At 30.9% G+C, this 27,401-nt stretch overlaps 2 protein-coding genes and 1 long non-coding RNA gene across 7 annotated transcripts; 2 read left to right on the forward strand and 1 right to left on the reverse strand.

The window, feature by feature from the left end:
• The first annotated feature begins 3,277 nt into the window (after positions 1-3,277).
• Positions 3,278-8,971, forward strand: LOC140989338 (agamous-like MADS-box protein MADS3). 3 transcript variants are annotated; one of them, XR_012177477.1, is made up of 8 exons: positions 3,281-4,081; positions 5,185-5,266; positions 6,084-6,145; positions 6,710-6,804; positions 7,174-7,215; positions 7,514-7,555; positions 8,219-8,300; positions 8,724-8,971. XR_012177477.1 is itself a non-coding variant. In XM_073458539.1 (8 exons), exons 1-7 carry the CDS (start codon positions 3,900-3,902, stop codon positions 8,273-8,275), a joined length of 567 nt encoding a protein of 188 aa, XP_073314640.1. In that variant the 5' UTR covers positions 3,282-3,899; the 3' UTR covers positions 8,276-8,300; positions 8,724-8,971. The 3 variants fall into 3 exon arrangements, 2 of the variants coding, with proteins under 2 accessions (XP_073314641.1, XP_073314640.1); XM_073458539.1 differs by having other exon boundaries at positions 3,282-4,081; positions 6,710-6,809; XM_073458540.1 differs by lacking the exons at positions 7,514-7,555; positions 8,219-8,300; positions 8,724-8,971 and having other exon boundaries at positions 3,278-4,081; positions 7,174-7,274.
• Positions 8,972-10,256: 1,285 nt separating this feature from the next.
• LOC140989156 (uncharacterized) lies at positions 10,257-13,912 on the forward strand. 3 transcript variants are annotated; one of them, XR_012177447.1, is made up of 3 exons: positions 10,257-10,606; positions 11,213-11,528; positions 13,836-13,912. It is a non-coding gene; the product is annotated as an uncharacterized lncRNA (long non-coding RNA). The 3 variants fall into 3 exon arrangements; XR_012177448.1 differs by lacking the exon at positions 13,836-13,912 and adding an exon at positions 12,882-13,046; XR_012177446.1 differs by lacking the exon at positions 13,836-13,912 and adding an exon at positions 11,789-11,889.
• Positions 13,913-18,903: 4,991 nt separating this feature from the next.
• On the reverse strand, positions 18,904-22,568 carry LOC140990105 (uncharacterized). Its single transcript, XM_073459684.1, has 7 exons — positions 22,455-22,568; positions 21,093-21,793; positions 20,866-21,012; positions 20,732-20,797; positions 20,092-20,652; positions 19,843-19,997; positions 18,904-19,114 (listed from the first exon to the last, which is right to left on the reverse strand). Exons 2-7 carry the CDS (start codon positions 21,096-21,098, stop codon positions 18,904-18,906), a joined length of 1,146 nt encoding a protein of 381 aa, XP_073315785.1. The 5' UTR covers positions 21,099-21,793; positions 22,455-22,568.
• Positions 22,569-27,401: the final 4,833 nt, after the last annotated feature.

Genomic DNA, 27,401 nt, shown 5'->3' on the forward strand with positions numbered 1-27,401 from the left:
AATAGATAATACAAAAATTCGAATAACTAAACATGGCTACTAATAATCTTGTGAATCACCAGCCTCAAAATTTCTCGGACTCCTCTTCCTCAACCTGTTCTTTGGATAAATCTTGGGAGAGAAGAGTAAGGGGTGAGTATTTCGGGAAATACTCAGCTAGTAGGGGCCGTTCGAGCACAATGTAACAACATGCATAAAATTTCGAAATCACATGACTTGCACAACATCATTCATATCGCATGTATAACATTTACCAGACACTGAGATTCCTCAACTTTCTATGGTTTACTGATATCAGTCCCTAATTTTTACTCCTCTAAGGGGGCGAAGCCATATATCTGTTATATCTCCACCGTGTAAGGGTTATATCATGGTTGAGATTCTCACCCATATACAGTCGAATCCTCACAATGCCTAAAACCACATGACAACCAACACAAGAACGGAGTAGAAGAAGAAAGTGTACTCGACCTTATTTTCATAAAAACGAAGGAACATGCATAATGAATTTTAATATTTAAAACAAGCCCACTTACCTTAATCCTTGAAGAAAAACGTGAAAAGAGGGGTTTCTTGCACTGGAATTTCGAATTCCTGCTTCGGCGGCTAGAATGCAGCAGCGCTTCGCTACTCGGCACACTAAAAGAGCAAGCTCTTGAAAATCCTAGGGAGACTTGAGAGGGAGAAACTCAAAATTTTGATGAGTTTAGAGGTGTGAATTTCGAGTTATAGGGCCCTCCTATTTACAGGAGTTGACTGCTATCCTGATCGTGTATTATCCTTGCGTTTGAATTTTTTTGAATCAAACTTAAATTTAGGATAAAAATCCTTATGTATCTCTGATTCTGAATAATATTTCGAAATCTAACTATCCATCTTTTGGATATTTCGAAATTTATACCTTGTCCTAGCCTGCAAAATTTCGAATTTTGCGTCTAATTTTCAATATTCGGTATATCTTTTATTTTCCTGTATAAGTAAATTATTTTTCTTGAATCCCAAAACTTCTTTTTAGTAATTCGAATTTAATGGTAACTTTTCCTAAAAATAGGACTTTTGATTTTTCCGAAAATTCTGGTAGAGAAACTTTTAAATTTTCCTATGCCTGTATTTTTTTTCTGTGTAGACTCTTTCTATATCTAGAATTTCGAAAATCCCAAATAACCTTACCAAAATTTCGAAATTCCTAGATGAATTTATCCTCTTGCTTAATCTTTATCCAGGTGAATCCATATATCAAATCTTAGGTCTTTATCTGGTGTAATTATTCCAAATTTTGAATTTATATCTCCAACTTTACATGCTTATATCCAAAATTTCTTATTTAATTTCTTGGATTATGATAGATATATTCATCCCCAAGATAATATCATCTTAATTTCGAGCTCCATAATTCTGCACACGATAAAATTATCTACACAACTTAGCTAACTTTGAAAAATCTTATATCAGATAAATATCCCAGATTTCATAATCCTAGTACAATTAGATTACCAAAAGATATTATCACGATTAAATAAAAATCTTGGATTTTAGAACAAGAGTTAATTACAAAAATATATACCTGAAATCTTGAAAATGACAGAAACTTGCAGCAACGATAGTTGAGGTCAGTGTTGAACATTGTGTCCTTAAAAAGAATTTGTTCCACTCTGGTGCTTCAGTGAATAACAATCTTCTCTCAAAATACAACTTATCTTGTAATTATAACACAATAAAAGAAATGTAGACAAGATGAATGTGAGCATGTATATTCAAAATTCAAATAATATGAAAGACATTTGATCATCTATTTAAAAATATCAATATGCAAGGACATGTTTTTTCAACATTGGGGTGTCTTCCAATTCAAAAGTTTGATGATTTACATCAAGAGACACAACTTAGAATGTATTATTCCACGAAAAAAAACTAGTGTATGTTGTCAAACAATATTACAGACACCCAGACGCCACTTTTCGGGCGCGTAGCCACCTCTCTCACGCCCCTCCTATGCAACAAGAGGCGTTTAGGTGCCTCCGGGAGATTTTTTGTAGATTGTTTATTAATCCCTTTAATCAGTGTTACGATACTAACAATTACTGTAACTTAAATTATTGAATTTACTTTTCAAGTTATTAAATTAAACTTTAGTTTTTTTATTAAGAATTGTAGCTGGTTTTTTCTAATGTTGTTAATATGGATGGTTATATTTTGAAATCCAAATTTTAAGATAAAGTTTTTTATTTTATAAAATAGAAGAAAAGTATGAAATATAACAAACTCATGCAGGGCTTGAAGATTTCATTTAAATGCCACAAATTAATATATCATGAATAAAATAATTTAAACTTGGTGCATGAACAATATTTGAGAAATAAAAGATGTGTGGGCGCAAATTGATTGTGAGAGTTACCAGCCAGTGGTCCAAAATTATATATTGCAGCATTCATTAGTCGCTGCTTGTGTATATTATATTATATACAATATTAATATTACTGCACATGCGGATTAAATATGATAAAATTCAAAATCATATAATAAAAAACATTTAAAAAAATATTTTTTTAGTAAAGTTTATTACTAGATTCCAAGTAATAAATATTTTTATTCTATAGTTAAAAGTAATTTTTTTTTGTTTATTTATAAGAAAATTTAAGTTTTATGTTACACATAGTATAACTTTTATTATTATTGAACGTAAAATAAAAATAAAAATCATGTTAAAATTAATTTGGAGAAGGTAGGTGCAAATTAATAGTCCGAGCCCCGTGGCTAACTAGCGGTCCAACATGTTGGACCATCCTTATTGGTAATAAATGATAGTATTTATAAGACTGAACATACGGATTCGTTAGATGTATATATTGATGACGAGTGGATAGTTTTTTTTGTTGGAAAATACGAGTAAATACAAATTTATAGTGATTAATTTCTTCTTTTTTTAAAAAAAATAAAATTATTTTGATTGTTGAGAGCGATTATTGTATCCGTTAAGAGAGAAAACGAAACATGATATTTGAATAGGTCGTTTTATAGTTTACACAAAAACTAATATGAGACGATCTCACAAGTCAATTTTGTGATACACATATTCTATTTTGAGTCACTCATGAAAAAGTATTAATTTTTATTCCAAATAATATTATTTTTATTATAAATATGAGCAGAATTGACACGTCTAAAAATGAAATTCACAGCAACAACAGAATCAAAAATGAAAGAAAAAATGAAAGTTACATGACTAAAAATGCAATTCCACCATTAACAATTGTAAATCACAGGCAAAAAATGTAATTTTCTCGTGTATTAATATATAAAAATTATATTATTTATGTTTCAGCTAATTAATTTCTAATGTATTGATGTGCAGTACTGATCTGTTTGAATACCGCTTGGTTATAACATGTACCATAAAAACATAAGAAATCAATACTTAAATAAATTTTGGTCAGATTAAAAATGTCAGAAAATTTTAGTAATATATATAAGAGCAGGGCATCAGATTAATGAAGGGATAGATGTTTCGCGTTTGTTTCATTTAATGAATAGATTTGTATGAAGCTTTAGCCCTCCCTATTACTTTAGTATTATCGAAACATTATTGAAGAAATAGCCCACAAAATTAATTTCCACCCAAATCAATTAATTTTTGTTTCAGAAGACGGATGACCTTGTACCACACAAAAACTTGGCTTCCAACATGTTTCCATTATCACACACAAGGAAAACCCATCCATTCATCCAATTAAATTAGTTAACTTTCAGTTGCCCACGGTAAAAAGGTAAAAAAAAAAAAAAAAAAAAAAAAAGCTGAATATGCCATCTGTATAAATATGCTAGACTAGAAACGAGGCTTGTTCTACTTACAGAACTTTCATTTTTGGGGTTTTTGGTATCTAGAAAAAGAACAAGATCAGATGGGGAGAGGGAAAGTTGTGTTGGAGAGAATAAGCAACAAGGTGAATAGACAAGTCACGTTTGGTAAAAGAAAGAAGGGTTTGTTGAAGAAAGCTTCGGAGTTGTCTGTGTTGTGCGATGCAGAGGTTGCTTTGATCCTCTTCTCCAATGAGGGCAAGCTTTTTCACTTCGGGAGTACTGGGTATAAGCATTGAATTTTAAATATGTAAACATGTGTGTTTTCTCTGTGTGTGTGTGTGTTTTTTTTTTTTTTTGGAAGATGCATTTGAATTTGAGGGGAAAAAATTAACTTATAATCAAAACCCAGCCCAATCGAGAAGAAAACAGTTGCAAACAATTTTGGAAAAGCACAAAAAGTTTTGTGGGTTTGAGTGTGACACACACGAGTACTGTAGTTTTTGTGTTATGGTCAAGAGGGGTCCAGAAAAACAGATTATCGAAAGTTTATCGTATTTCCAAAATCCTCGATAATGAGTTAGCCCATGCCACCAATATAGGGGCAAATAAACGTATATCTATTTCTTGGTCTGTTTTTGCAGGTAAATATTTTTTCGTTTTGTATTAAATTCCTCGAAGGTAATCAACTTTTTTTGTGTGTTTGAAACAATAAAGAGATCAGAGTCTAAATGTTTCTGGTGATTTTCAAAATGTAGAAGATCACATGCCTCAAAGATTGGCTGTGTACGTGTTTGTTGTGTGATTGAATATACACAGTTTGGTCATATCTGGATCCATCTGTTCTTGATACGTGGGCCAATGGCTCACACGATATTAAATTTATTTTTCTATGGAAAATTGCAGAAAGGTAGCTTGCTGACTTGCCAAAGTACGTTTCTTAACATGATATTAGAGTATTAAACTAATGTTATATGTTGAACTGTTCTACGAGTCACACGATAATTTCTTGTAAATTTCACATCGTGAGTGAGTCTATTAGATATCCAATATCGGTTAGATTAACTCCTTGAGAGTTTGTATATATAGACTTGCGCAATCTTCTTTCTTGAATTATCTTTTTGATGTGAAGTTAGACTCAAATATTAATCTCAACACATTTGTATGAAAGTTATAGTTGATTCGAAAATTGTATAGTGACATAGCACTATGTTGTAATTGCTATTCCATCATAACAGTATATTTTTTGCGTGCCCACACCTAGGAACCAGAACAAAGCATTCATTTGAAGTGCCTAAATCTTGTGTTTACTGATAGAATTATGTAAATATTTTCCTTTCAATTAAGTACACTTGGTTTTTTATTTTTATATTTCCTTTCTTGTACCAGAACAAAAAATACCATAGACAGGTACAGGCAGTTCCATTCCAAGAATGCAATCGAAGGAGAAGATGGTGAACATGAAAGCCAGGTTTAATTTGTTTCATCTAATGTCTTACTTTGCTAAACCTGCGTTTTGCAAATGTTTCGTGGCATTGTCCTCACCTAACTACACTAGATCTTATTTTACTCTAATTACAAAGTATATATAATAATAATGACTTTAAAAAAAATATAAATAGGCAGGTATACATTTATACCATACAAGCTATGTCTGCTCCTTGAACACCTTTAAGCTAAGGGCCTACCCATTATACAAACACATCACATTAATCCAAATTGTCGCAGTATTAAAAATAAGAAGCAGACAGAGCTAAATAATAAAAGTCAATCTACTAATAAAATCATAAAGCATATATAAATATAGGAAAAGCACCACATGAATCTGGATAATCTTAATACCCTACCAAGATTAATTAAACGATATCGAAAATTCTGTCAAAACGAGTAAGGTCCTCCCCACCCGCCACATAATAATATAAATAAATAGATTAGGTTGACAATATCGTCAAATCTAATACAAAATTGACTAGTCCTGTCAGACCAGACCCACCCCTCCTTGCAGCAACGGGTTATGAGCCAGCCAGCCAGCCCGTCCCGCTAGCACATTTGACATTGCTAACCAAATGTCTGTTTCTTTATGATACACCCCTTCTAATATATATGATCATCCGATCATGATATACTTGTTTTGATTGCACTTAATTATTTGCAAAATCTACATATCCTTGTGATGCACATGTTCGATCTAATCCATCTAGTTGTGATTGCACCTAATACCCCATGACCGATATATTCGGTTAATCTCATCAGGGTTTAATTTCTTAAATTGTTCATGTCAAGTGCAGTCTATTTGCCAAGCTGTGACGAAGTTAAACGCCAAATATCAATCCCTTCAACTTCTGAATAGGTCAGTTCAGTATATATCTTTCGCCATCAAACTTAGCATTGTTAACTTTTAGGATTAACCGTGTTTTACCCCTTCCAAAACTTTCTTATTTAATTTCACCCTACTTTTGTTCTCTTATATTGTATCAGTTCAACCACTATACATACTAGCACATGATATGCATGTACATATTAAAATTTGTTTATGTAGAATAATGTTCGTATGAAATATTTAGAGATTATGTTAAAATTTAAAATGTTTTTTGCAATAATATTTTATGTTAGTGGCGATATGATTTTTTTTGAAAAAAAAAATTCAAAAATAGAGATAAATTAAAATAAAATATTATTGAGATAATTTTAATTACAAATAAACAGCACTAAAATAATTTTTTATCATATTTTTTTTATCAAATGAAGATTAAATATTTTTGTAATCTTATAAGGATTTTTTTGTTTATTAAAAGTTGCACTATGACGCCAAAGTAGTTATTATATATATCGCTTCGAAAAAATGTTATTTTATGTGAAATTTAATTTTCAATATCGTATTTCTAACATATTACCCACCCGCAATTTATGTAAGGCACTTACTTGGAGAAGATCTAGGATCCCTTAGTTTGAAGAAATTGAGAAACCTCGAGAAACAAATCGAGGGAACCCTATCAAAAGCAAGGAAATGTAAGGTACCAATTTAGTGATCATAAATCGTTTTTGTATAACCTGTTGGAAGTACAAGTATTTTTTATTTTACTTTAATTTGCACAATTAGTATTTTTTTAACATATAACTCAATTTTTTTTGAAGTATTTTGTCAAAATTATTAGTTAGAAACTTAGAATGTCATTTGTGTCATTATCTCGTATTGATGTAGCATTAATATATGATTTAAACAACTTGAGATTTTTCTAAATATTAAAAAAAAAAAAAAAAAAAAAGGTCCCGAAGTATATAAAAATGAAAATATATATCTATATATGAGTTATATTCATGCCATTCATTTATAACTCTGTATTGTTTGGCAAATGAAAATTTTAACATTAAATGCAGACCAAGAAGATGCTGGAACGGGTGGAAGCTTTACGAAAATTGGTAACACATGCATTCACTATCACACAAAGAGATGTCAAAACAGGTTATCGTGATGGGGCGGCCCGTATTTTTGATGGGTTTTAGGTGGCGAGATGGGTCGCCCTGCATACATAATCAATTGTTGGGGGGATTGTCCGTCATTTTGGCGAGATGAGAAATTGTCAACTCAATCCGTCTATTTTATATGACGGACAGAGTCGATCTACTTTGACATCTCTATGCACATACTTTCATATTACACACATATATTAATGGGACAATATTAGCACTCATCTTTGTGTTTTTACTGTGTTATCAGGACACTGAACTTGAACAACAAAATAAAGAGCTTAAAGAGAAGGTTATCCATATATTTTGATTTGACTTTTCATCACTTTAATTTTCCATTTTAAATTGAACTATTTTCCACAATAAAAAACGACTATTTCACAGGTCAATTTTGTGAGACGAACTACTATCTAACTCGATCCATGAAATAGTATTACTTTTTATGTCAAAAGTAATACTTTTTGTTCTAAATATGGACTCGATCGATCCGTCTCATTGATATAGATTCGTGATACTGTCTAACAAAAATCTATTATTTCCACAATTGTGTTCATGATCATACATGCTGATGAATGACGCCTATTATTTTATTTTTCTGGGAAAGTTAAAATCCCATCTAACATCCTTTCACATCTAAAAATCCCATTTTTTTTTGTTTTTGTACCCAAATGCTCTTGATTAAATTTTATTACGACATAAATCATTTTTTAACAAACTTATTGATTAATTCATTTTTATATTTTAAAATTCGATAATTTTTTGAAAATTATATATAGGATGAGTCCTTAGAGCAAAAATATTTATAGATACCTAAAATTTCTCTAATTTTTCTATGAAATTTTCCCTATTTTATTTCAAGGACACCAAGAAGTATAAAATGAAATGAGATATCTGAATTGTTCGACTTGTGGGACTTAAATAATATTATTCTATAAATGTTTGTTTGAAATTCTAGATTGATAAAGAAATGCAACTGCAAGAAGGAAATTATGGTCGTCGAGGCTCGTTGTGATCAACCGCGCTAATCACAGAAATTGGTAAATTTCCGCCTTCAATAATTTTGGCCATATAATTTGAGGATATTTTGGTTAGAAATATCATATAATTTGATGTCTTTATTTTTTTTAAAAAAAATTGTTATTACAAATAGTAGAATGGATTTTCAACAAGAGAATTATTTGTAGGATGGATTTTTTGTCATGAAATTTATATCATGCATGGTTATAATTAACTTCCCCCACCAAACATGTACGAAATATATAACTCAGAGCTGCTAATTAATTAGATCCCTCTCCAAATAAATTTTAAATGGGTCCCTTGCATTTTTTTTTAAATTTTTTTAACGAAATTTTTTCGAGCTGCATTAGGAGAAACTTTTTAAATTTTATTTAATTACTTTCAACGAATTAAATTGATTATTAATTTATTTTAAGGGAATTTAATAACATTTTTTGAAACAGGTATTGATTTGGTTTAGAATTTGGGTGCAAATGAAACAAGAGAGCTAGAGATAAAGAGAGACAGAAGAAGCAGATTAAGACACTCGTGATTTTTTTCTTCGACTATCATTACTCTTTATTTGAAATAAAAATGAAAACTCCAAACACTTTCAGACTTGGTAATTAATTTCTTGCAAACTTTTTCTTCAATTCTTTTTTACATGTCAGTGGCTTAGAGATTCATTTAACATCGTACGTACTTCTGATTCTATGACCATATCTAAAATCAGGAAAAAAAATTCTCCAGATGGTTTTCCTTTTGTCTATCTCTCCACAGCTTCACTACCTACAAAAATTAATATAATTTTTCATCGTAAATTTTTTTATACTGCTTAAAAATATATTTGGATCGATGGATTTCAATTTTTTTTTACCTTCTTTCGATGAACAAAATTACAAAAATTAATATAATTTTTCAAATTAAATTTTTAATACTCCTTAAAAGTATGCTTGGATTGATGGATTTTACTTTTTTTTTACCTTGTTTCGATTGACAAAATTGAAATACATTTCAAATCCATCCAATACCAAGTTGTGGTGAATTTTTAATACATCCAAGATTAGTGTCGTTTTTGAAATCCGTAGTTCAGATCATTCCCATTTCAAGTTTCACCATCAAGTGGATCTTGCTTTTTTAAAAGAAAAAAAATCTTTTCATTGTATTTTTCATCCGGGAACTGCTGAAAGCAAAAAAAGAAAAAGAAAAAGAAAAAGAAAAGGTTTTGCGTTTTCAAAACTTACACGTTCACAAAAATTATATATTTATTATTGAAAATAAGTTAATGAGATCTTGTTAGATCTCCCAACTTGGTTCAAATTTGGCTTCAACTAGTAGGTAAGTAAGTCAAGCACATGTCAGGAGAGAAATTACAGAACAAAAAGATGGAGCAACTGATTACCATGTAATTTCATATTGAAAAACATGAATTGAAAGAGATCATTTAAGAACACATTATATTATATATCGATCTTTCAAAAAATGAAAAATTTACTTGGAGATGGAGAATTGACGGGAAACGATTGAGAGCTACCTTCACCACTTCCGTGAAGCTCCTTGGATAATGGGAGCTAGAAGGCCATTTGCCAATCTATCCATACAGTCCACTGAAACAAGTAGAATTTACATAATAATATTATCTAAGATATATATTTTATGTTCCTGCCCGATAGCTCTCAATAATATTTTCAGATAAAAAGTAAAACCTTGTATATATGCTTACATGCTGTACGTACTGAATCAGCGCTTTAGAAACAACAGAGGCAAAATTGAGTAAATTGGTGATAAATACCTAATTAAAACACTGAATTTGTGATCAGTACCCACGTCATAAAAGTTTATTCTGCAGTCCCTCCCTCCAATCTATTTGTTTAATTACTCCCCGACTGACTCTTGACCCATTTTATGGTTTATATTTTGGGATTTCCTATCATTAAAATATTTGACTTTTAATTTATTTCATGTTCCCGTCAGTCATGTCGGCCCAAAACCTCCATTCCTAAAGTAAACGATGAAGAAGCCAAAACCTCCATTCCTAAAGTAAACGATGAAGACGCCAGCTTCACACTTCTTCATTGATCGGAGGCAGCCATCTTGACTCAAATCCTAAACTCACGTCAAAGAAACCCACCGATTTTCAAAGAAACAATTTCTTGGAGCTTCTTATTCCATCCCTGATTTTCGAAGAAACAAAACCCTTTTTTTTTTTTTGCGTAATCAAGATTCGAGTGCAGAAATTGAGCGAGAAAGCCGAAGAAAGTCGAAAAAAACATGTGTTCAAGATTCCATTGCAGAGATTGAGCGAGAAAGTATAAGAAAACAAAATTCCACTGCAGAAATTGATAAGGTGAGTTTAAACATGCTTATAAGGGGTGTTTGTCGGTTCAATTTTGTACTTTTTCGACCACACAACAATAAAGATATTGGTAAAGATAAATGATCACGTATCGTTGCGTTGGTATTTTGAGTAGATAATATTATCTTGTGATTTTATATCTGTAGCTTGTTGGTGTTTTGAATAGATAATAATATTACCTTGTTATTTTGTAACTTTACATTGAAGAATGAATGTTTAATTAAATATTGAAGTTGTAATTACATCGAAGCTATTTTGCCAAGTTCCAACAGTGGCTTGTTGTTTAAAACCACGATTCTCGTTTCTGCACAGCATTATAAATGCAGACTGCCATTTCTGGTACAAAAACGGTAAATTTCAGCATATTTTGTATGAATTTCAGCCTTCATTGTATTAATTTGAGTATATATATGGTTAATTCGAGCATACTTCCTGAATGACAGTAGGATGAGATAAATGCAAACTGTCATGACAAATTGATGGGTGTGAGTTGGGAATCTATTTCCTTACAATGAATCTCGTCCACCCAACAATCGTTTTTTTCATTATAATTTTCAACCACTCATGAAACATAACGTTGTGTTCGATTTCTTGTAGAAATGGAATCTGGATCTGGATCAACAAATTTATCATTTCTGGGTAGCTGCGAGTATAAAGATGACCTCTATATGATTTCAATTTCTGATGGCTTCAGTGTAATGGAGCTGTTTCTCAATCTTGGAAGAAAATGTGAGGAAATTTCTCCACAAAATGTGACCTTGCAGTATCTAGCCCCTCATATGAAGAAGTATGTGACGTTGAATAAAGATGATGACGTCCGTATTATGACTCATCTACATGTCTCTATGAAACTTACTATAATTACTATGAAGGCAATAATCAAAGAACCAATGGGATCCCACGATGTCGAGAGGTAATGACTTATGGCTTGATTTTTTATTTCCTTATGAATTTTGTTGATGTTAATTATTATGTAGGCCTTTGTTCTGTTGGGTAAGTCATTTGTTGTGTGTATGTTTCTTTTGAATATTGATCATGTGTAAGTTATATCTTTCAAATCATTAATCATTTGAATTGTTAAACATCACCTGAGTATATTCATTTGTGCCACATTAATAATTTTGTACTACGTTAAAAATGAACTGTAATAAAATTTTCGATTGATTATAATAGGGTTGAATGTGAAGATGGTACGCTGACTATTAATGATGCTCGTCTCGAAGTTGGTTTGTCAATAAATTCCATAAACGCGTGGAGTAATTGCATCCTTGGGGCTGGTCAGATCTTCAAAGATGTTGTAGAATTTCGAACATTTGCTGAAATTTATGCAATTGCTACGAGACGGTCCTTTTTGTATAAAAAGAATGATAGTTAGAAGGTTATTATGGTCTGTAGTGCAAACAGTTGTTCTTGGAGAATTTATGGTTCAAGACACAAATCTGACAATCTTTTTGGAATCAGAAAATGTAATCTAATACATACGTGTGGTGATGACAATCTTCGTAGTAGAGGACATCCTAAAGCTGATGCTGCATGGGTTTCCAATGTTGTGATGGAGAGATTAAGGGGAGAACCATCATATCGACCATGTATGATGTTGAAAGATATCCAGAGAGATTATGGGGTCGAGCTCAATTACCACAAGGTTTGGAAAGGTAAGGAATTAGCTATGCATGCCATTCATGGTGCAGAGGATGAGTCTTATGATAGACTGAGATGGTATTGTGGTGCTATCAAAGAAACTAATCCCGGAAGTATTGTTGAGTGTGAAATTGATCATTGCAGTAATAAATTTAAACGGCTATTCATCTGTTTCAATGCATGTGCAACTGGTTTTATCCGTGGATGTAGGCCCTTGGTTTTCTTGAATGGCACTCACATAAAGAATAAATACAAGGGAAATATTTTGGTTGCTATTGCTAAGGATGCTAACGATGATCTTTTCACATTAGCATATTCAGTCGTGGATGCTGAAAATGATGATAATTGGGGGTGGTTTTGTTTCCAACTTAAAAGTGTTTTGCTTTCGCATCACTGTACCAGATTTGACCAGTTCACTTTTTTTCTCAGATAGGCATACCGGGATAATCAAGGCTGTTGAGTTAATGTTCCCAAGTAGTTATCATGCTTACTGTCTGTGTCATTTGGTAGATAATTTTGTGAATAAGGTTTGTTACATAATTGTATAATTGTGGTATTAATTTTTTTTGAAAAATATTACTATATGTACTGTTTTATAATATTTTTTTATGTAATCTGAATGTAGGTCATGCGGAAATACCCATTTCACAACAAGAAGTATTGGTCATCAGTTTTCAAGAAAGCCGCATATGCCCCATCAAAACAGGAGTTTGAACAACATATTAACAATATAATAAAGTCAATGCCAATTGCTAGAGACTTCATAGTGAGATCGTCTCCAGAATGTTGGGCAAATGCATGGTTTCCGGGAAATCGGTGGGGTGTTATAATAATAACATAGCCGAGTGTTGGAACAATTGGGTTAAAGCAGCACGATTTCTTCCTATTGTTGCCATGGTGGACCAGATCCACATTCAAATTATGGACATTATGCACAGGAGACGTGAAGCGTCAATGGGGATGATTAAGATATTGAGTCCATCAAAGGAGAATGTTCTTGCAAAAACATATGCGGAATCTCGTAGTTTGAAAGTGTTGAAAGCATGTTCTTGGAGTTTTGAGGTTGTGGATGGAGATAAATCATTTGCTGTTGATTTGCGTGCTACGACTTGTTCGTGCAAAGCCTGGCAGTTTAATAGGCTTCCTTGCAAACATGCATGTGCAGCAATAGAGTCAAAAGCATTGTCTTCATATGATTTTTGTGATAAATACTTTAAGACAGATTCATATCGTGAAACTTATAGAGGAATTCTAAATCCGATTCCTACATTTGAGATGCATGAGCCCAATCCCGATCACCCAATTATGATCAATCCTCCCGATGTTCGTAGCCAACCAGGCCGAAGAAGAACACAAAGGATAGCATCTCAAGTTCTACGTGTGTCAAAGTGTGGCCGGTGTCATAAGCAAGGCCACAATCGACGCAGTTGCAAAGAAGCCATTAGCTAGCTTTGCATAATCTTTTGTTGAATAAGTTTTTGACCTATTTGCTTGCAAGTAAATATCTTATACTCATGAATTTGTGTCTTACAATATTATGATTGATGTCAAAACAACTAACATGTTTTCTAATGCACAGAAAAATGAAGATAGTAGAACGAAGGATTTTTGATGGAACATCTACAAAAAGGTGTACCTGATCCAGTGGAAGTATTAGTGGGGAATCATGAAATTGATATTCATGTTATTTTATAATATATTTTTTGCTGAGTTATGTTTTGTGTCTTACAATATTATGAAAACTACTAATGTATTTATCTCAAATTAACAGAAAAATGAAGATGGTAGAACGAAGAATTTTTAATGGAACATCTACAAAAAAGGTATACTTGATTCAGTAGAATTATTAGTGGGGAATCATGAAATTGATATTCATGTTATTTTATAATTTTTTTTTTTTTGAGTTATGTTTTGTGTCTTACAATATTATGAAAACTACTAATGTATTTATCTCAAATTAACAGAAAAATGAAGATGGTAGAACGAAGAATTTTTTATGGACATCTACAAAAAAAGGTATACTTGATTCAGTGGAATTATTAGTGGGGAATCATGAAATTGATATTAATGTTATTTTATCATATTGCTAATGTTGAGATCTATTTTTGTTTCTGAGATCTATTGCTAATGTTTGTTTAACTCTATTTTGTGTTGCTGGAACTATTTTTAGGTGTTCTACCATTCCACTCAAGATTGTTTTGCTGAGATATGTGGTTGTTATATGAGTTTGCATTTTGTGGTTGTATGCTGGATTTAACATCTTTTATGCAGGAAATATACTACAGATTTATCAATTGTGTAAATGTAATTTGTTGTACAGACTTTGTTCATTGTAATGAAATAGATTCCCAACGCTGAACCATGTAATAGAAGAAAAGTTTGCATTTTTATTTAATTTTTTTCTACTCAGGAATTATGCCCAAACTATGGATATATGTACTCAAATTAATACAATGTATGCTGATATTCATACTAAATATGTTGTAATTAAACATTTGTGTACCAGAAATCCTTATGTAAATGTCAATTGTTGTGCAAACTTGGTTCATTGTAATGAAATAGATTCCCAACGCTGACCCATGTAATAGAAGACAAATTTGCATTTTTATTTTCATTTTTTCTACTCAAGAATTATGCTCAAACTATGGATATATGTACTCCAATTAATACAATGTATGCTAATATTCATACTAAATATGTTGTAATTACTCATAGGGGTTTGCATTTATCTCGTAGTAGTGTCCACTCAGAAAAGTATGTTCGAATTCTCGATTTCTATACTCGAATTGATACAATGTATGCTGAAATTCATATAAAATATGCTGAAATATATTGTTTTGTACCAAAAATAGTGGCGTAAAAGACGATTGTCGGGTGAACTCGAATCATTTTAATTGTAAAGAAATAAATTCCGAACTCTCACCCATCAATTTGACATATGAGTTTGCATTTATCTCGTAGTAGTGTCCACTCAAAAAAGTATGCTCGAATTATATACTCGAATTGATACAACGTATGCTGACATTCACATAAAATATGCTGAAATATATTGTTTTTGTACCAAAAATAGTGGCGTAAAAGACGATTGTCGGGTGAACTCGAATCATTGTAATTGTAAAAAAATAAATTCCGAACTCTCACCCATCAATTTGACATATGAGTTTGCATTTATCTCGTAGTAGTGTCCACTCAAAAAAGTATGCTCGAATTCTCGAATTATATACTCGAATTGATATAACGTATGCTGACATTCATATAAAATATGCTGAAATATATTGTTTTGTACAAAAAATAGTGGCGTAAAAGACGATTGTCGGGTGGACTCGAATCGTTGTAAAGAAATAAATTCACAACTCTCACCCATCAATTTGCCATAGGAGGTTGCATTTATCTCGTAGTAGTGTCAACTCAAAAAGTATGCTCGAATTCTCGCACTATGTACTAGAATTGATACAATGTATGCTGAAAGTAATATAAAATAAACTGAAATATATTGTTTTTATACCAAAAATAGTGGCGTAAAAGACGATTGTTGGGTGGACTCGAATCATTGTAATTGTAAAGAAATAAATTCACAACTCTCACCCATCAATTTGCCATAGGAGTTTGCATTTATCTCGTAGTAGTGTCAACTCAAAAAGTATGCTCGAATTCTCGCATTATGTACTAGAATTGATACAATGTATGCTGAAAGTAATATAAAATAAACTGAAATATATTGTTTTTATACCAAAAATAGTGTCGTAAAAGACGATTGTCGGGTGGACTCGAATCGTTGTAAAGAAATAAATTCACAACTCTCACCCATCAATTGGCCATAGGAGTTTGCATTTATCTCGTAGTAGTGTCCACTCAAAAAAGTATGCTCGATTTCTAGATTTATGTACTAGAATTGATAAAATGTATGCTGAAATTAATATAAAATATGCTGAAATATATTGTTTTTGTACCAAAAATAGTGGCGTAAAATACGATTGTCGGGTGAACTCGAATCGTTGTAAAGAAATAAATTCCCAACTCTCACCCATCAATTTGCCATATGAGTTTGCATTTATCTCGTAGTAGTGTCCACTCAAAAAAGTATGCTCGATTTCTAGATTTATGTACTAGAATTGATAAAATGTATGCTGAAATTAATATAAAATATGCTGAAATATATTGTTTTGTACCAAAAATAGTGGCGTAAAAGACGATTGTCGGGTGGACTCGAATCGTTGTAAAGAAATAAATTCCAAACTCTCACCCATCAAATTGCCATAGGAGTTTGCATTTATCTCGTAGTAGTGTCCACTCAAAAAAGTATGCTCGAATTCTCGAATTATGTACTCGAATTGATACAATGTATGCTGAAATTCATATAAAATATTCTTAAATATATTGTTTTTGTACCAAAAATAGTGGCGTAAAAGACGATTGTCGGGTGAACTCGAATCGTTGTAAAGAAATAAATTCCCCACTCTCACCCATCAATTTGCCATATGAGTTTGCATTTATCTCGTAGTAGTATCAACTCAAAAAAGTATGCTCGAATTCTCGATTTATGTACTCGAATTGTTACAATGTATGCTGAAATTAATATAAAATATGCTGAAATATATTGTTTTTGTACCAAAAATAATGGCCTAAAAGACGATTGTCGGGTGGACTCGAATCATTGTAAATAAATAAATTCCCAACTCTCACTTATCAATTTTCCATATGAGTTTGCATTTATCTCGTAGTAGTGTCCACTCAAAAAAGTGTGCTCGAATTATCAAATTATGTACTCGAATTGATACAATGTATGCTGAAATTCGTATAAAATATGCTGAAATATATTGTTTTTGTACCAAAAATAGTGGCGTAAAAGACGATTGTCGGGTGAACTCGAATCATTGTAATTGTAAAGAAATAAATTCCGAACTCTCACCAATCAATTTGACATATGAGTTTGCATTTATCTCGTAGTAGTAGTGTCCACTCAAAAAAGTATGCTCGAATTCTCGAATTATATACTCGAATTGATACAACGTATGCTGACATTCATATAAAATATGCTGAAATATATTTTTTTTTGTACCAAAAATAGTGGCGTAAAAGACGATTTTTGGGTGGACTCGAATCATTGTAATTGTAAAGAAATAAATTCCCAACTCTCACCCATCAATTTGCGATAGGAGTTTTCATTTATCTCGTAGTAGTGTCCATTCAAAAAATATGCTCGAATTCTCGAATTATATACTCGAATTGATACAACGTATGCTGACATTCATATAAAATATGCTGAAATATATTGTTTTTGTACCAAAAATAGTGGCGTAAAAGATGATTGATGGGTGGACTCGAATCATTGTAATTGTAAAGAAATAAATTCTCAACTCTCACCCATCAATTTGCCATAGGAGTTTTCATTTATCTCGTAGTAGTGTCCATTCAAAAACGTATGCTCGAATTCTCGAATTATATACTCGAATTGATACAATGTATGCTGATATTCATATAAAATATGCTGAAATATGATATTTTTGTACCAAAAATAGTGGCCTAAAATACTATTGTCGGGTGGACTCGAATCGTTGTAAAGAAATAAATTCCCGACTATCACCCATAAATTTGCCATATGAGTTTGCATTTATCTCGTAGTAGTGTCCTCTCAAAAAAGTGTGCTCGAATTCTTGAATTATATGCTCGAATTGATACAATGTATGCTGAATCTAATATAAAATATGCAGAAATATATTGTTTTTGTACCAAAAATAGTGGCGTAAAAGATGATTGATGGGTGGACTCGAATCATTGTAATTGTAAAGAAATAAATTCCGAACTCTCACCAATCAATTTGACATATGAGTTTGCATTTATCTCGTAGTAGTAGTGTCCACTCAAAAAAGTATGCTCGAATTCTCGAATTATGTACTCGAATTGATACAATGTATGCTGAAATTCATATAAAATATGCTGAAATATATTGTTTTTGTACCAAAAAAATGGCGTAAAATACGATTGTTGGGTGGAATCGAATCATTTTGTAAAGAAATAAATTCTCAACTCACAACCATCAATTTGTCATGGCAGTTTGCATTTATCTCATCATACTATCATTCGGGAAGTATGCTCGAAATCACCATATATGTACTCAAATTAATACCATGTATGTTGAAATTCATACCAAATAGGCTGAAATTTACCATTTTTGTACCAGAAATGGTGATGCAAAAACGATTGTTGGGTGGACGAGATTCATTGTAAGGAAATAGATTCCCAATTCACGGCCATCAATTTATCATGGCATTTTGCATTTATCCTATCCTACTGTCATTCAGGATGTATGCTCGAATTAACCATATATGTACTCAAATTAATACAATGAAGGCTGAAATTCATACAAAATATGCTGAAATTTACCATTTTTGTACCAGAAATGGCAGTCTGCATTTATAATGCTGTGCAGAAACGAGAATCGTGGTTTTAAACAACAAGCCACTGTTGGAACTTGGCAAAATAGCTTCAATGTAACTACAACTTCAATATTTAATTAAACATTCCTTCTTCAATGTAAAGTTACAAAATAACAGGATAATATTATCTATTCAAAACACCAACAAGCTATAGATACAAAATCATAATATAATATTATCTACTCAAAATACCAACGCAGCGATACATGCTCATATATCTTTACCGAACAATCCATTATCGTCAGATAGAATGGTTGCAGAAATACGTGCTCTGAAACTGTTGATTGTACATACCTTTTCATAGTTCAAAGCATCATCGTCATCACGAGCATAACACTCCGCCCACAAACATGTGTAAATACCACAATTCAAATCAGCACCTTGTTGTCGGCAGAAAACGTGGTTCACCTTTTTATCCATTCTGTAATTGAACATTATCCTCATATACCAAACTAAGAAAGTAGCCTAACAATAACAACAAACAATCAGTTAATATGAACAACATGCTCATAATTAAATAACCATTTAAATATCAACTTACATAAGATCTTGCTGTTCCAAGTGACATGGATGTGTATATCGAGTTTATAAATTCAAACTCTCTCTTCTCAGTTACGTATACAAGTAAGAACCAGTGATATTTAATGTTAATTGGGAACAACAAATATCTACAACGATCCTTCAACTTTCTATCTAGTTGTTCTAATTTTCCCCTCGAATCATTTGTCAAATTTGATAAAAAAAAAAAAAATCACAATAGCCGTCATCATTCAACTTCCGTTTTCTGTTCAATCTCTGTAACGCACCTAATATCTCATCCTAAGCATATAAAATAACAAATCATTACATTTACATTGAATATATGCAAACAAATTATTCACTCTATTTTTATGTAAGAAAATACGAACCTGGACTGTCGTATCCATGCAGAATATTTCAAAACCATTTCTTGCATTATACACACTCACAATTTTCATATAGCAATCGATGATATTGCCTTTCAATGCGTTACCAAAAAGCAAATCACAGAAATCAATGCCAAATATTTTGAATCTTTCTCCCTCCCACACGCTGCACTAAAAAAACAAGATTATGGTTAAATATCATAAAAAAATAATAAATAAATATAAAAAATACTGTGAATTGTACCTTAATCTTTCCCCCGTAAGATAATTCATTATTACATTGCGCTCCTTCTCGGATACTTCTTCACAACCACAAAAATCTTCTCTACCCCTGAAATTTTTAAGTTTTAGCTCGTCTTTATCAGCTGATACCTTCTCGTCTTCTATGTTTGTGTCCCCCTATGGAACAACAATATTGAAACAAAATTTAAAATAAATGAAATAATTCTAAACAAACCATAAGAAAAATCATAACAATTAATGTACATGATACCTCATCATGAAGTACAGTGTACTCTTTGCATTCTACAATGGCCTTTGTTTTGCGTCTTGGGATGGAACTTGGAGGAGTGACAAACATGTCTGGCTTTCTCTTTTTCACACGATTAGTTCTTGTAAGTACATTCTTCACAATTGAAGATATAACATTACTAACTGTGTCATTTTGTGAGCCAGATACACAATTAACATCATTACTTTCATCTATTATCTCTCTCGAAGACTCATCTATGTGAACCTTATTTACTTCCACATCCACCTCAGTTAAACCAACACCGTCGCCTTTAATCACATTTTGAACGACATCAACATTATGGAATCCATTGTATCCACCTAAATCGATGTCAAAATCTTCAAACGAAACATTCTTATCGTCTTTTTTTCCAACATTCACCTCACAATCTACCCGACCACCAACAACATTCTTTGTCACCATTCCATCAGATTGACAACACATTTGTTTAAGCATTTGAATCTCGTTGAATTGGTCTTCAACAAGTTTTTCCAATCTCTTAATTTTGTATATTGTTTCTGCATCCTTCATTTTAGACGACACCTGAAAATTCAACACCTAAATAAATCAACACTGATTCTTAATACATCCTAAAATACATTTGGTGCATATATTTGTATACCTTTATATTTTCCTCCTTCTGATCAAATAGTTCCAATTCCTCACCAAATGGAATGATGTCAAACACCTTTCAGATATTAAAAAAGAAAAATTATCAACTTTGAAATACTCAAAAATTATCTGAAAACAAAATACCTTCGTACAAGTGATTCTTTCGAGCAAAGCCTCCGCTTCTTCAACTTTTAACGGAATCTTGCTTTCACACCACTTTAACAAACGGGGATATGTACGCGGGGATCCGGATACTACTCCTAACGAAGGAACTTTTTCGTACACCCAAGCCTACATAAATAATGATAAAATAAAAATTATGATACAAAATATTTATATAAAAGTTGTTACAAAAAATAATACAAACTCACCATCATCCCGACAACACAACCATCCAAGTATGTTTTCCTTCCAGATGCTCATTCCGAATTCACAATATGTCCAAAAATTTTATCGCATAGAAATCTATGGGCAGCATCTCCCCATGAATATCCAAAGAAATTGGTCAAATCATCAATGTAAGAAAATACAAACCGGGGAGGCAAATAGGTACTCAGCGGAAATACTATGCAATTAAATGCAAACAAGATAAACATTCTAACAAAATCATCCAAATGTGAGTCATCTTCTGATTCGGCTATTAACAACGGATTTTCAGAAATCGACTTCCTCGTGGCTTTGATAAGCTTCCCTGCAAAATAACGTGACAAAAAATCCGACTTTGTTCCGAGCTCTTGGTTTACAGGTTGGCCTCCATGAGGTAGACCAATGACGATAGAAAATTCGAATGATGTGAAAGGGATGACGATGCCCTTTCCAAAGATAAAAGAGAGTGAATCAATGTTGAAACTCCTTAAAACGACATCAACTCGGGTACTGTAGATAGACAGTTTAGGCATCTTCAACCATTTACCAAAAGGAGTACCAATGATCCTTGCTTGTTGCCTCTCATTCAGTTTTGGTTCAAGTTTGTTTATTACTTTTCTAAAATAAGTAGAAGAACATCGTGACATTGCATCTTTTCTGCTCTGCATATGAGCATCATTTTCATCAACTTTCTTTTTAACCATTTCTACATAAAAGACAAAAATTAACAATATCAATATACAGAATTAAAAACAACATAAACTTCTAAAATTAATCCACATATTTTGTACCATAAAATTTAGTAAAATAAAAAAACAAGGCAAACAGAAACACTGCCATCCAATCAAAAAGATGAAAAACAATGAGATGGTGGTACATGATCGACAAAAATAATGGTTGTACAACCGACCGAAATAACTTATTTTGAAAATACAATCAAAGTTAATTTTGGAATTGAACTCATAATTGTATACATGACCACATATTATTTCAAACAGTCAAATTACAGCAAATACGAATCACTAATTCTGTACATGACCATAGATTTTTTGCATCCCTTTTGGTTATTGTGACAAGAGGGAACCAACTAGGCCATCCAAAATAATACAAAAAATCATCTTATTTCTTGAAGCATTCATTTATAAGTTTCATATCAACATCCCCAGCCTTATAACATAATGATACACGTACCTCTATATTTGAAATTCACACCAAATAAAGCCACTAAACTAGAAAAATAATCAATTAATAAAGAAAGGGAGAAAACTCCCCCAACAAAAATCAAACCATAGATTAATTTATGGCATTACAATACGTAAATAACATATTTTTTTTTTAAAATATGAATCACTAATTTAGAGACATACCTGCAACAGTCGGCGAGAAGGATGATGAATGAGGCAACGAGGGCAAATTCCTTCATAGCAGTCCAAACAAAGAAAATTCTTCTCATTCTTACAAATCGACAGAACAAGCAAATAATTTTAAAAAAATGAAAAAACTTACAGTTCTCGAATATCAATGAAAATAACTTCTCCAATGAATAAACTACAAAAAATCGACAACAAACGTTGTAAGAACCACAAAAAACCACAAAAACATAAAAAAATTTCGAAAATGAAAAATCGGAGAAACTCACGGACTTTCTCACTTGATTCTGTTTGTTACCTCGTGCGCCTTACTAATGGTTCTCCGTCGTTGTCAGAAGACCCTTTCGGCCGATGGGTTTCTACGATCAATGAAGAAAGCGGCTGGATTTTATCAAACGAGGGTCGATTTCGTGGGTTGGGGGAATGAAGGTTTTATCACACGAACAGAGGAGAGAAAATAGAAAAGGAATAATGGAGAAGTCTGGTCCAAACAAATCCTAATAATAGAAGTATGGTCTACATATATTACTTAAATATTAGCTGAAAAAAAAATTAAAGAGAAATTTAATTAATAATTGATTTAGGGACTCAAAACAAAATAAAATTGGATATAGGGAGTGCAGCATATGATTTTATTAATTGGGGAATGAGCACAAATTTTAAGTTTTCATGGGGTATTTTTCAACAATCCTCCCGGCAAAATTAATATAGAAAAGATGGCATATATAATATATATGATTGTGCGTCTCCACCGCACAATCAATACACGAAAATCTATGTAATATTCAAATATATATTTTATATTATATTATTACATTTGATATAATTAAAATGACTAATTTTTAATATTATGAGTTATTTTAATAATTATATATATTAATAAAGTGTTAAAATTTTAATACAAATAACATGTATAGTTGATAGAGTTTTAAGTTTCCTGTTCAATTTCTACTTGAGTCTTTTTTTATTTCTTTTTCTATTTATTTTTAACTCATATATCAAATTAAATTGTAATGTAGTATTTCACTTTTTTATAATTATATTTTGATCTTCATTTAAATATAAACCAAATGAATTATAAAAAATATTGTACAAACACGCAATGCTTGCATCAATGCACTAGTATATATATGGGCAGAGCCAAGATTTAAAAGTACATGGGGCTGGCTTCGCCTCCTTGTTAGACGATGATAGGATGTGAGTATTCGGTTAAAACCAAACTAATTTTCTAAAATCGAATTAACTAAAAAAATGTTGACAAATCGAAAAAATAAGTTATTCCGGTCGGTAACCGAATCAACTGAACTTTATGATTTTTTTTTAAAAAATCAAGTTTTATTTTTTTAAAAAATGTAATATCAAAATTGAATTAAATAAATTTTAATTTTGTTTAAAAATGTATTTTTATTTATAATAGAATTATCCAATAAAATTTTATTAGAAATTAGTAATATTTATATCAATATAAACTTTATTAGAAAATTTAATAATATTAAAAAATATATATATATAAAAGTTTGGTTTGTTTGGTTAATAGAAATTTTATATTAAAAATTGAACCGAACCGAACTAAACGATATTATAAAAAACTAAAACTGAACATCAGAATAAACCGAATCGGTATTTTAAAATTTATTCAGTTCGATCAGTTATTTTGGTTGAAATCAATATCTTAATCACCCTAAACTGTAATTGATGTATGTTCATTACTTGTCGTTGTATGTTCTTTTGGTTTTAAAAATAACTTTATAGTTTTTTTCTTTATTATCTAAGTTACTTAATTAGAAAAATTCAATTATCTCAAAAATTTCTAACAAATATTTTTTAAAAATATCTCATAACTATTCAAAAATTTTGTTATTCTAATTAAAAAAATCGCAATACACGCACAATAATAATTACAATATCAATAATTCTCAAATATTTCAATTAATTGATTCTTTTTTCTCAAAATTCACAGCAATAGAGTTTTTAGATAAAAATATAAACTCGAAAATTCATATACATCCTAAATCAATATTATCGCAACTCAAATAATCACAACTAAAATATTCAACATAATTTTATAGTTGTCGAATTTTACCTCAAAATCAAATAAATTCAGATCAATCTACGAAACCATCCAATAGACGAGAATAAAACGTGATTTGTTGGGTGGTTCTATTTTAAAATTTTAACATGAAACTGAAAAAAAGAAAACCAAAACTATTAATTTTTTAAAAAAAAAAAAAAATAGGTAAACTCAACTAACATAGATAATGAAATGGCATTAATATACAACAACTGATACGTAGTTAGTGCTCAGCAGCGGAGCCATGGCGGCCGAAGGAGAAAAAGAAATGTGGCGTATGATTAAAGGGTACAAAAAGTTTATAAATGTAGGTGACAAACTTATACAATATTCACTGTGACGCAGTATGATCTATCTGATAATATTGTAAAAAGATATTTTTCTGGTTTACCTATGTACATCACACGGTAATTATATCATAAAAGAGAGATATTTAATGAGCTAAGCTGGCCCTTGAATCTTGAATACATGTATACCTACCGTTTGAAAATAAACCAGTGGTCCATTTTTAGATGCTGTTTGCGTACACTACATTGACATTGAATATCATGGCGGACGACTTAGGAACACTTATGGTGGGAATCGTACCCTTGAAGCATCGTAATAAGTTATATTTTTTTAATGAAAATGACATTTATTATTGAATATGTTTGCATGAAAATGTTATTGTCATGAATATCTTAGCAAAATCTCTAGTTTATTGGATATAACCATAATTTTAGTATATATAAGAGTTATATATATAAGAGAATTAAATTATGAATAATAAACTTAAATTAAGTCTGTGATGAATTAATTAAAGTAGGGATATTTAATTAAAGCATCACTAATGTAGCCCATGAACATTATGAATGTGATCACTGTCTTATCCGGATCATCGATGTTAGGACATCTAGACGGGGGCAATTATATATAATGTGATATTCCAATAAATTAGATAGAATGATATTCTAATTTATTTTGACAAGATCTTAGAAATCTTATAACTTTTAAAAAGAGTTTTGAAAGACTTAAGATAATACAATTCAAACCAAATTCAAATGCTTGGTGATAAATATAATTGATTATGAGATATTAATTATATTAAATTATAATTATGATAATTGTAGATTTGGATTAGTATGGTAATATTCAAAAGTTGTTGATAATATCTTTAATTTATTATGAATAAAATTTAGATATTATTTAATATCTAAAAATAAGTTAGAATGATATTCTAATTTATTTTGATAAGATCCTAAAAATTCTTATAATTTTTAAAAGGAGTTTCAAAAGATTTAAGATAATACAATTCTAACCAAATCAAATCTTTTGGCCTTATCCTAGATATAGTGGCCGATTTTTTGGAATCCCAATTAGATTATGATTTGGACTATTGGTTTGAATAATTATAAATAAGAACCTAGATGGTCTTTTGAAATGAACAACTTTTTCTCTACTTTTTCATGAGTCGAAAATATATTAGAGAATAAAAATAAAAAATTTAATTTTTAGTAATTGCGTTTTTGAATGTCCAGACACTGCCGTCGATAGAAAGAATCATATTGGAAGGTTGTGGTTTCTACGCATCTCAGATTCACGAAAAAGAAAAGGAAGAAAACTATAAAAGGTTAGTTTTCTATTAAATAATTTTGTTTAAAATCATCATTAATTTATATTCATACATACATATATATATATATATATAGACACACATACTCTTTTATAATTTATGAAATTATATAATCGCTTCCGGTATATTTCATTTGATCGAAAATAAATTTTTATAGTCAGAATTTTCCTAGAGACTACATAAAAAAATCCAACAACTTACACTCCTAAAATTCAATACTATTAGACAGCTTCCACGCTTGCATTGAAGTATGCTTCAGAGGTGGTTTAAGTGTTGGAGTCGAGTTCAAATAAATTTTCGGCAACTGCAAGTTCAAATTATAGGTAATTATAATTTTGGTTGAAAGATGATACACTTGAGCCCAACTTGACAAAAATAACTTTTGTTTTTAGATAAAAATAAATATATGTGATTTATTAATAACTATTTTGTGTAAATTACACCGAGTATTCTTCTTATAGCCACCTCCTATTATGTGCATATAAATAAAAATTTCTAATTGAAAATTTTAAAAGTTAGACTTCGTAGAACAAAGAGAGGATGACAAAAACTTGTGTGAGATGGTCTCACGTGTCGTATTTTGTGAAACGAATCTCTTATTTGAGTCATCCATAAAAGAGCATTACTTTTTATGCTAAGAGTAGTACTTTTTATTTTGAATATCTGTGGGTTGATCCGTCTCACAAATAAAAATTCGTGAGACCGTCTCACAAAGATTGATAATTGTAATAAATATATATTATGTTTTACTTTCAGTATTAATATTACATGATTGTCTCAAGCAAGATTTTTTATTGCCAATATACACGAGTACTCTTCGTTGTTAGAAGTATTTAATGCATTATGCTGCATTAATACCACATGTATATTTACCTAAAAAAAATTATAAGAGTGTTGATGAACTTGATATATTGGTAATTAAAAATCACTGAGTATAGAAGTGCAACTATTGCTGGGCCTAATGACAAGGGTGAGACTTGCTAATCTCATCTGTCAAATTTTAATTTTAGTTTGTTACGTTTGTATTTGATGATTTTTAATCATTTTTCTGACTCGACCTTAATGTGATATCAATGCAGTATTGATGTAGTGCTGACGTATATAATATTACATCAACATTTTTTAATATAAAATGACTAAGATATTTCTTTTGGAATTATGATTTAGAAGGAAAAGAAGAGAGATATAAGAGAATTTTAAAATTTTGGCTGATTAGGATATTTTAATGGAAGGGAATTAAAAGAAAATTAGATAGATATTT

The sequence above is a fragment of the Primulina huaijiensis genome, chromosome 12 (assembly GCF_012295235.1).
Source record: "Primulina huaijiensis isolate GDHJ02 chromosome 12, ASM1229523v2, whole genome shotgun sequence".
Classification (NCBI taxonomy): Eukaryota; Viridiplantae; Streptophyta; class Magnoliopsida; order Lamiales; family Gesneriaceae; genus Primulina; species Primulina huaijiensis.

Coding starts and splice junctions, on each gene's coding strand:
- LOC140990105 (XM_073459684.1), bottom strand. Junction 20,653..20,731: donor AGAAGGAGGAAAATATAAAG/GTATACAAATAT, acceptor TTGAATTTTCAG/GTGTCGTCTAAAATGAAGGA. Junction 19,115..19,842: donor CTTACGGGGGAAAGATTAAG/GTACAATTCACA, acceptor GTTCAATTACAG/AATGGATAAAAAGGTGAACC.
- LOC140989338 (XM_073458539.1), top strand. CDS start 3,900: ATGGGGAGAGGGAAAGTTGTGTTGGAGAGAATAAGCAACAAGGTGAAT. Junction 6,146..6,709: donor TCCCTTCAACTTCTGAATAG/GTCAGTTCAGTA, acceptor AATTTATGTAAG/GCACTTACTTGGAGAAGATC. Junction 6,810..7,173: donor CAAAAGCAAGGAAATGTAAG/GTACCAATTTAG, acceptor CATTAAATGCAG/ACCAAGAAGATGCTGGAACG.